The sequence below is a fragment of the Nothoprocta perdicaria genome, unplaced genomic scaffold (assembly GCF_003342845.1).
Source record: "Nothoprocta perdicaria isolate Ctin4 unplaced genomic scaffold, notPer1 scaffold_92, whole genome shotgun sequence".
NCBI lineage: Eukaryota > Metazoa > Chordata > Aves > Tinamiformes > Tinamidae > Nothoprocta > Nothoprocta perdicaria.
Window position 1 is genome coordinate 1,429,888 of NW_020456221.1, and position 10,652 is coordinate 1,440,539.

The 10,652-nt window shown below is 41.6% G+C and overlaps 1 protein-coding gene across 1 annotated transcript; it reads left to right on the plus strand.

Moving 5' to 3' along the window:
• Nucleotides 1–62: 62 nt before the first annotated feature.
• ATG12 (autophagy related 12) lies at nucleotides 63–2,813 on the plus strand. Its single transcript, XM_026052859.1, has 4 exons — nucleotides 63–234; nucleotides 388–524; nucleotides 1,192–1,254; nucleotides 1,597–2,813. Exons 1-4 carry the CDS (start codon nucleotides 63–65, stop codon nucleotides 1,654–1,656), a joined length of 432 nt encoding a protein of 143 aa, XP_025908644.1. The 3' UTR covers nucleotides 1,657–2,813.
• The last annotated feature ends 7,839 nt before the right edge of the window (nucleotides 2,814–10,652 follow it).

Below are 10,652 nucleotides of genomic sequence, written 5' to 3' on the forward strand. Positions count from 1 at the left end.
TCGAGCGCGCTCGCCGACGCCACTCACGGGCGTCACTTCCGCCGGTGGCGCCCACAAGCAGCATGGCGGAGGCGGGCGAGCAGCCTCCCCCATCCCCGCCGTGCGAGGCCCGCAGGGAGGGCGCGGAGGAGCCCCCGGAGGGGGGCGGCGCCGTGGCGGGAGCCGCAGAGCCGGGCGGCGCCGCGGCCGGTTCGCCGGGCGTCGAAGAACCCGCCGGCGACGCCAAGAAGAAAAGTAACCGAGGCGGGGGGGGGAGGGGATCCTTGGGGACGGGTAGGGGCGCCGTGATGGGCAGGCGCGGCGGCCAATGGGCGGCAGGAGCGGGCGGCCGGGGCCAATGGGGCGCGGGGGGCGGGGCGCCTGCGCTAACGGCCGTTTTGCCCGCAGTCGACGTGCTGCTCAAGGCCGTGGGCGACACCCCCATCATGAAGACCAAGAAGTGGGCGGTGGAGCGCACCCGCACCATCCAGGGGCTCGTCGACTTCATCAAGAAGTTCCTCAAGCTCGTGGCCTCCGAGCAGCTGGTACGGGCGCCCCGAGACTCCCTCTCCTCAAGTGGGGCGCTCTGGAAATACTTGGCACTTGGCAGGCCCCGTGCTGCTGCTGTTTGACTCCTGTCCTCATAAAATATCCTGATGCGCCTCCGGTAAAATAAAAGCTGTAATAGGTATGACACAGGAGCAGCTGTGTCATTACGAATGCAAATGCTGTCGCATTAGTATTAACAGCAAAATCTTAAAATCCATACCCTTCAAAGCTTTTATTTAAGGTAAAGTTAAGAGTAGCAACTGCATAGCTAAAGCATCAGATAAAATCAGTGGGTCTGCTGGCTATTGAATCTGCTTATTTAAAGTAGATTTACTTTACTAAAAATCTGTTTCACCTAATGGCCAGTAGTTCAAGGTTTTCTTCCTGTCTGTCTCCTCCTTTCTCCCATCCACACCCATCCTGATAGTTGTGTTGACCTTCTGTGCCAGAGGGAAAATGTTAACCAAAGGTAGCTTGATGCCAATAGGAACAAGATAAATAGGGAATAAAGGATAAATATATCACGTTTTTAAAGATTAAAATTGTCTTTATTTAAAAATAAATGGAAAAAGAGTATCCCCACTTACTCACTGTTGGCTAAAGAATGTTTCTTCTAGGTACCTTACAGGGAGTTTTTTCATCTTCTCTTTTCTTTCCCTGCAGTTTATATATGTGAACCAATCTTTTGCTCCATCACCAGACCAGGAAGTTGGGACCCTCTATGAGGTGACTTTCATTTTACATATTGCCTCTAAATGTACTTAATAGAATCTGTTGCTCTGTTTCTGTCTCTTTAGAACCTGCTGTCATCCATCGTTATGCTACTAGTAGCTTGGATTTAATGAAATATAATTGATGTTAACGGATCTGTATTAATATGTTTTAAAGTGATATTATTTCAAGTACTATCTGGAAAAGTAATCCTTGCCATGCGCCATGTTATCATGCCTTCCATTTATGAGTTTTCTTACAATTAACACAACTTCAAGGCAAATTAGTTTGTAGTTGGTATGTCTCATGTATGCTCTAGCCTGTGGGTAATTGAACTTTTTTTTTTTCTCGTTGCAGTGTTTTGGAAGTGATGGGAAGCTTGTACTCCATTATTGCAAAACGCAGGCATGGGGATGACTGACAGGCAATACAGCTGTTTAGCTGTGATCTTCAGAAACGGAAAAGGCCCTAACCTTCAGAAATTCTGACTATAGACATACAAGAGAAAGGATTTTTTTTTCTTTTTACATTTCTGACTATGAGTATACTTTTATAAAAATAATTCAGGTGAATAGCATGAAAGAGGACCTACCTAAACTATCCAATCATGTAACTATCTTCTAGTGCCATCTGGGATATAGAAATCTGCATGTGCCAGCTGTAGGACAGAGCCGTCTCTTGCTGCTAAGCTCCCAGCTGCTGCTTTTGAAGGGAAACTGTTAATGTCTTGAGGACCGGACTGCTCTGTCACTGAATGCTCTCTACTGAAGACAGAGCTATTTCTTATTAAAAGGGATATTTATTGCATATTATGGACCGTGTTTCAGTTCATTTCTGACATGCACGTGTTAGGTGTGGGTTTTCTTTGTGAAGACTTCATCTTTAACATGCATTATCTGATGTAATTTCTAGAAGATATCTTGAATTTTTCTTATAATTAATACTTGGGTATTTGTATATAGTTTTAGTATTTCACCTTCTGCCTTCTTTACATTGTCTGTGCAAATACCACATTTATATTTGTTCAATTCTAAACTTATATCATCAGTGTGATGATATGCCTCAGAAATATTTTTGCTTCCCTCACACCACACCAGTTAACATTGTGTAATATATTGTTAAAAAGTGAGCACTCCAGCAGTTGTCAGGGACAAGGTGTTTTTGTTTTCAATACATCTTAACAACTAGCAAAAGCTGTTGCATCTTTCTTTTAATAAAACTGCCATACACTGGAATGCTAAAAGCCTATTCTGTATACATTCCTTTGGGCTGTTTTGTTTTTCTGCTTTGTCATTTGCATGTTCTTGAAAGAATGCACTTTCTCTTCCTTTGGTAAGTCTTACTAAAGTCATGAGGATTTTTTTCTTTCATCCTGGAGAGGACTTAGTACACTGATGTGGCGGTACTTTTACTTTTTGGGGTGGGAGAACAGTTCTGAAGCTGAATGAAATCAAATGTTAGCTGTTCGCTTGAAGAATGTTATTATGCTGGATTATATTCAATATATAATACATTCATTTGGTTCTTCAGCAAGTACGATCAAAATGGCCTGAAGTGTGCTTGTCCATCACACTGGAGTGATTGTTGCCATTTCATGCAACTTGCATGCGCAGTCTGGGTGGCTCTTATAGCCTCTTCAACTGGTGTGTTAAAGAGTTTTCCAGCCTTTCAGGACCTGAGGAGAACAAATGTTCAGCATACCCTACTGATGTTGCTGTAGCTTCACTGCATGTCAAATGCTTGGTATGATAATGTCATGAATGTATGAATGTTAACATGAATAGTTTCATGATTTTTTTCATGTGGAAGGCTTATATTCAAGTTTATTGCATTCAGCTAATAATGTAGAATTTGTTCCAAACATAAACATTTGAATCTGTATTTTAGCCTATTCAAAACGCCGATCTTAAACAATCTTTCTATAGTGAGTCGTCTTAACAAATCTTACGTGGAGGTGAGTGCTCTGTGCCTGGCTTTTTGAAGGCAGCTCTGCCTCCTTGTATACTGTAAAGCTTCTGTAACCCTGTACAGCCACTAGAGGGTATACAAGGACAAAGATACCTGCATTTTTTTCTAGGTTTTTGTTTTCAGTGGTTTTTAATATGTCCCTTCTGCCTGCTTTACAAGTGCAAGCAGGTTGCTCGTGTGTGTGGCAGCCTGTTTGCCTAAGATAAGCTACTAGTCTGGCCCTCTCTAAAGAATGTTTGATTGCAGTCTTTCACCTCACTTGATCCTAGCAAATGAAACTACTGTCCTGGTATAGTGCAAATACGTGTAGTGATGCAAGAAAAATAAAGGACGAAAACAAAACACTATGATCTTGAGGTGAAGGACCATTGTAGGTCATTGTTAAGCTTTATCCTTCTGTCACTTAAAAATTAACAGTCCTGTCAAGCCAAGTCATGGTAATGGTCTTGTTTGCCCTTATCTGTTACATGTATTTTTGACCCTGAAAAAACTTATTCATTGAGGTCTTTGAATTATATGTTAATTTAGGGTTCAGCATGTTCTTTGAATTGTGTTTAGTTATTTATCACAGTTTGCTCCTACATGTCTCTTTCTAATGATTTCTTAGACTCACAGAATCATTAGGGGAGGCCAGAAGATCAGAAAAGATCTTCAAGATCATTGAGTCCCACCGTTAAGTGCTTCACCACTCTGCCAGCTCAACCATGTCCCTAAGTGCCTCATCTACACTTTTCTTGAGCACTGCCAGGGACGGTGACTCCACCGCTTCCCTGGGCAGTCTGTTCCAGTGTTTCACCTCTCTTACGGTGAATACCACAAGATACACTCTGTGTAGAATATTTCCTAATACCTAATCTGATCCTCCCCTGGCAGAATTCAAGGCCATTTCCTCTTGTCCTCTGCTTTCCCTTAGTTAGACACTGTGTTGTTTCTTAGCAGAAGAAACTTCCCCAATAACTCCAATTTTACACTTTTTTTTTAATGGCTGTCAGATTTTGAGAGGTGACACTTGTTCTTAAGTCCCTGCCTTGTCACGAGTGCAGCACTTCACCTGCTACTAATAAGTCAGACAGTACAAGGAAAGCAGAATCAGGAAATGGAAACACTTCCCCTATCCAAAAGCAGGAGTAAGTGTACTTACTTGTCCCTGGTAGGTATTTGGGTAGACAGATATGAGAAACGATTAACCTTTTCACAGCGCATATAGGCAGTCTCTTCTAATGCCTCATGCTACTACCTTGCTTTTTAATCACTTGCTGCAGCTGATGTATAGGTATGACCATATCCACAGATGAATAGAGATGAGTAAGCTGAATATACTCATACACTTTATTCTCTGCTGTATTTTTTTGTGATTTACTTTGTTTGTCTTGTTTCTATGCAGTGATTTTCTTGACTCCTGATCATTCCATGTTTCTCATCTGGACTCTCACCCTCCCTCTCACATCTTTCTTGAAGCATGGTATTCCAAATGGGATATATAACCCTAGCTGAAGCCTCAGAGAAGAAATCTCTTTGTAATCACTCGAGTGGTCTGTAGAGTGAAACTGCAGAAACTGCATTCATTTTAATTTTTCTCCAAACACTCCAACTCTTTTACTGTTACTTAGCCCGAAGTTTGCCGTTAGACAGTCTATTCAGCCAGCCCTGTTCATTTCATGCCAAGCTATTTACATACTTAGTTCACCTGATTTATGTAACTGAATGAACAAAATGGATGAATTGGAAAAATCAGTAGTTTAAGTATTTTAAGAGATTGAAAAGTGATTAACCGAACTGCTAGACATTTAATTACTAGAAAATAAATGAGTAAAGTTTTTTTGTTGTTTATTTCTTAAAGCGAACTAGTCAATCTATATGGAACAGTTAGAAGAATTCAAAGTATTTGCCATTCACATTATTTTGTAATAACAGTCCTCTAAATCTGAGGCCTGAATAGTAGCTACAGGGAAAACCATAATACAGGAATGTGCTGACTTCCCAAAACTACGAAACAGGCCACTCAAGGATTTCTCCGCCACGTTAATAAATCCCAAGTCCCTCTATCCAGCTTAATGGTCCTACTATCATTACACTCAATTTTCTTGCAGTTTCTCAAATGTGTTAAATGTGGTTGTGGTACAAAAACCACTGTGGTCTCCCAATTCATGTGCATGAACAGAATTACTTCTCCTTACTTGAAGTGTCACTGGAGGTTTGGGTTTTTTTTTCTTAGCATTTTATGCCCTACTAATTTCTGCAGGTAGCATGATGAAAGTTTTTGCTCTAATGGTATCTGCAAGAAGTTGCTCAATATCACAAGGTTACTGGGCCATTGGAACTTTATCTGAAATCCAAGTATCAGCTGGTAAGTGATCTTATCTGATCATATCTATTGCAGTGTTCGTTCTGTGAATTTCTAATTTGTAACTTGAACTAGTCTAAAAGCAAGAGGCAAAACACAGGAGCCAAGTGAAACTAAGGTTTCCTCAGTTAGGAGCGAAATGATAACCAATACACCATCATATCACCTCTGGACATATAAAGCAAATACATATTTACTCTTAATTCCTGAAGAATTACTGCTAAGGTATTAGCATAAGAGATGTCTATGTTAATTCTCTCTACAACATAATCTTGAAGGTGTACTGATTTTAGAATCAAATGTAGAGGAGGAAAGAACAAAGCCTACCTGGCAAATCTGCAAATGCCTCCTGGACAACAGCAGTTTCTGTTAACCCTCTGCTGCTGCTCATAGTCATTGTGCAAATCAAATCCTCACTTTATTTCTACACACTTTTGTCTTACACTGTTCTCTGCAATTCTGGAGTCTTTACTCTTCAGGGAGGAGGTTACCCAAAGCATTATCTAGCCTACAGCATCTTTGTACTTTGAGATGAGGCAGAAAAGACAAAAAACACTTGTAACATAGTGCATAGTGCCTTTGCATAGTGACTAACTTTATTATATAAATGGCAGTGAGTAATTAAAAAAATAGTTTTAGCCTTATTTTACGTGGGATTATGAAGACAGCAGAAATGCTTGATAAGATAGCATGGTAGATATGTTTGTTCTTATTTCCCGAGATTGCACTTCAACTTTACTGCTGTCATACTTAGGAGGCTCCCAAAATAAATTACATAAACTCTTCTGAGTTTTAGTTTTCTTGTTTCTGCTTTCCAGATGTTGCAATAGCCATAATAATATGAAGACATAGATACATGACTGGAATTTAGTCATTAGAAAACTTAAGCTCCATGTCTAACTATCTAGAGAGACAAAAACTGTTTTTAGAAGTTGAGTTTCTCCGTCCTAAAATAGATGGTTAAGGAAGGTTGAATGAATCACACTGTTGACTAAAGAAAGTCGTAAATAACTAAGTTAGATGTTTAACATTAAGCCTGTCAGACTACATCTGTGTTACTAAATTCAGTAGTGCTGGGAAACTTTCTAGGGCACAGTAGCTCAGTCATCTGTGCTGTTAATTGGTCGAACAGCTGCTGGCACAGATTTTGGCCGGGGCACAATTCAGGAATTAGCAAGGTACCTCTTCTGGTAGGCACTTCAGACGTGACCAGCCTGTTCTGAAGCTTAAGAGAGCTTAATAGCACGGACACAAAGTGTTCATTGCCAGTTGGCTCCTGTGCCAGAGTCCTTGGGGTGTTTGTTAGCAGGGATGTAGTCCCTGCTTCAGGTGAGACTTAACTCCTTGTAACCTCACTGAGTAGAATTAACACTTTATTGGAAAAAGTCCACCTTCTTCCAAGCTTGGGCGCAAACTCACAGCTTTTTTTGTTTGGTTTTAAGGTTTCTCCAGCATGTGATCATCACACACGCACTCACTCTAAATGCCTAGCAACAGCTAGATTCGGCAGTGCCTTTTCTGTCGGCTTTGTTAAGGATGCAGTCCAGACACATTGTTTACACATCTCCATTCATTCACACTTTCCCTTACTAGATTTTGGGCCTTAATCAGTAAGATTTACGAACACCCACAGTGCCCTGAGTGTCCTTGTTCTGCATCTTCTCATGGAATAATTGTTGGTGAGAAATATTTCTATATATATATCATTGAGACTGAATGAAAATTGTTAACATGTCACTGTTATTATCTGAATAATAAGGGGGCATGAAGGGCTTCAACATTGTAAAATGAAGGAGCAAAAGAGAAAAAAGGAGATGGGAGTTACATATTCTGGTTGTGAAAAGCTATATGCAAAGTTAAAGTAAAAAAGAAATGTCTTTTCCTCAAAGCCAGCTTGGTAACAGAGCTAATAACCTTGGTGGCTCTTGGGAATTAAAATGCATTAAGAGCTCTCCAAGCCTGAAACAGGAAACCTCAAAGAGAAGGATTCCAAATAGAAAACTACACAGTAAATATTGGCAGCAGAGAAAAGTCTAGGCAGGACTTTATTTAACTTTCTCTTATAAATATAGCAAATTGAAAGAAAAGGGATTTTTTTTTCTCACAGGCAGTGCACAAGTGTCAATATTTTGTATTTTATTTATAACATACACACCTTTCACACAGCGTAGTGTCTTTCAACTAAAACTGAAGATCAGACCAAATGAGACTCAGGCTTTCTGTGGATCGCAGTGTAGGTAGCAGTGTGGCACAAAGCCTGCCCCGTACTGAGGGATGAACCCGATCTCCCAGCCCTGACGAGTGCAGGAGGCTGCAGCACTCTTCCACAGCCCCAGAATGAGCCTGCTACCCAGGCCCATTGGCACACAGGGCTCCATCAAGTCCCTGGACTGGGCTTGGAAGCTTCATCTTCCATATCAACGTGGGGGAACTGCTGCGTTAGGTGGTGACGTTGCTGTATATGTCTTAGTAGCCATATGAGTTATGTTTGCAATAAACATACACTTATTTTTCCTTCTGGCTCTAACCCAAAGGGTTTACTATGTGCAAACCTTCTCTTTCAAAGATGCCAGCAACATTCACAGGAAATAAAAGGGGCAGATCTTTAAGTGCCATAGTCAATTTGAGTTTTCAGAGGCAGACCTTAGAGGATACAAAACTTTTTTTTCCTTATTTTTTTTTAAACAAGAATATAGGAAGTAGTGCTTCATGACATTAGTGCACAATATTGCACTTCTGTAAGGCAGTTTTCCCTCAGGCATGCCTTTTTATCCACATTATTATCTTCTTGATCACTTTAATTTACATCAGTTCTACAGTCTTCTGCAAACAAGGGTGACTGGGGACTTAATAGAAATGGTAAAGGGAATCATGTCCCAGTGTTTGGAAGAGGTGGCATAAACTCTCATTGCTGAGTTGAAGAGCTAGACTCTCTTCAGGCTGATGTTCTGGAGGGAAGAAGTGTGATCCAACTGCTTGGTACAATAGCCTGAGGACTCTGGCCTCTTAAATCCTGTCTTCTGTTTGCCCACAAATTCGATCTGTAATGGTAGGCAGAAATCTTCAGCCCCAAGCTACATGTCTAGGCTTAAAATACACTACAAAGTGCCTAATAATAGCATTCATGAATTCAAGCAATAACAATCATCATCCTAATCCTCATAATCCTCATCATAATAATACACTAAATAAGCCAGGGGAGAAACTGTGACCTGCACCCTAATGAAAGGCAAGGTCGCCCTATCTGCTTGGCACCTCAGTGGGTGAGTATCTCTTGCAGGCAGAGGTCCTGTTGACTGGACCAGTCTTTTGGTTGGAGCATTGGTCCAGGAAGCCGAATCCCTGCGGATAAAGACCAAACTCCCGTTTCCCAAGGCTTTTTTAACCACCGGAGTATTGGTTTCCTCTCTGCCTCTCAGTGAAGCATTATCAAAGGGAAGGAGAGAATGGATGACAATATAGTTCATAGTGTTCATATATGAATGGGGGCTCCCTGTGCTTTCCACAGGGTTTGCATAGCATGAAATACAGAAACATCATCAGACCAAGCATTGAACTTCAGGATAGTCCTTTATCCTTCTTCCCTGAAGTTACATCCTTGCTCTCGCTTTCTCTGTCTCTCTCTCTGGCCCAAAGATTTTGCATCACTTTGGGTATTCTGGTGTTTGATTACATGAGCATGCAGTTTCACAGATGTCATAACATGATGCAGATTCACCAGGGCGAAGTGCGTTTCTATGTATCATTAACCTAAGGGCAAATAACCCATAGGCCAAAAACCAAGATAGGAGAACCAGCTAAAAGAACAGGAACTAGCAAACCTAATTTCAGGGAAATTATTGAATGGGAATGTGCTACTAAGTACCTGATAAACATGAAAGCCAGGAATTGAGAGAACTGGCACTGCCCAAGGCAGAGTGACAGATGGAATTTGTGAGGCAGGTTAGGGTTAGGGTTAACAAATGATGCTGTAGAAGGGATCGCCTATGCTCTTTTCACCTTTATTGATATATGACTGTGCATGATCTATGCATGATGTGTATGACTATGCAGTAGGGGTGCACAGTGCAGCTCTGGAGGAATTCTCAGTGGAATTTGGGAGGAGCAGCTGCAGTGCTGCCTCCTGCATCAAAAAATGCCTAAATGTAAACGGTGTCTCAACTTAGGTCTTATTTTCAAATAAAGTAGAAGTAATTGGTCTTAAAAAAAAAAAAAGAAAAAAGAAAAAAGAAAGAAAAGAAAAAAGATTTTTGTTATAGAATTAAAAGTTACATCATCCCTTACAGTTGTTTGAATACAGCCTACCATGGTATGAATGTTCCTCTAATGAGCGTCTGAGATACATATGCAACAGTTCATTTTTGCAGTTATAAATGTATAATTTTCAGCAGTAAAATGAAATGGATAAAATGTTGTGCATTCCTTTATGAAAAACAGAACTGAGACTGTGAAAACAATTGTGGAAACAATTCCTATGCTGTGTGGATTACAATACCCTATTTAAATAAATAAATAAATAAATAAATAAATAAATAAAAGTCTGTGTTGGATACCCACAGCAGCTAAGGCCAGAATCTGTTATTTGCTTCGTGTGCATGGTTGTTGTGCAATTTTTCTCAGTGTGACATCATCAAAAACAGCAACCTGCAGAGTCATAGATACTATACCTTGTGATTTCTATGCAATTATGTCATTAACTCTTACGGGGTATTTCGAGGATCAACAAGCAACACTGAAAGGTTCAAATGGGGAAAACAAGGAGTGAATACTTTCGCATAAGGATCAAGTAGAAGTGTAAAGTGTTCTATTCCTACTAGAGAAATTCAGTCTCTTGGTTACCCCGTCAGGGACAAGCGTTGTCAAATCCGCGCGCGGAGCACGCTAAGCGAGCTACAGCGGGCAGCAAGGGCCGCCTGGGGCCGCCGGAGGCAGGAGCAGCCGTGGCCGCGGGCTGCAGCCGCGGGCGATGCGATCGTGCCCCGCTCTCCGCCGCGACACTCGCGGCCCGCGCCTCCGAGGTGCGCAGCAAGCCGGCGGCGCGGAGCGCGGCCCCGCTCCGGCTTTGGGGAGCAGCCCCGCGCAGCGGGTCCCCCGCGGGGCG

What these genes read in the sequence shown, in the direction of transcription:
- ATG12 (XM_026052859.1), top strand. Translation starts at nt 63, where the DNA reads ATGGCGGAGGCGGGCGAGCAGCCTCCCCCATCCCCGCCGTGCGAGGCC. An exon ending in CGGCGACGCCAAGAAGAAAA is followed by an intron (nt 235 to 387) that starts GTAACCGAGGCG and finishes TTTTGCCCGCAG; the next exon opens with TCGACGTGCTGCTCAAGGCC. An exon ending in TCGTGGCCTCCGAGCAGCTG is followed by an intron (nt 525 to 1,191) that starts GTACGGGCGCCC and finishes CTTTCCCTGCAG; the next exon opens with TTTATATATGTGAACCAATC.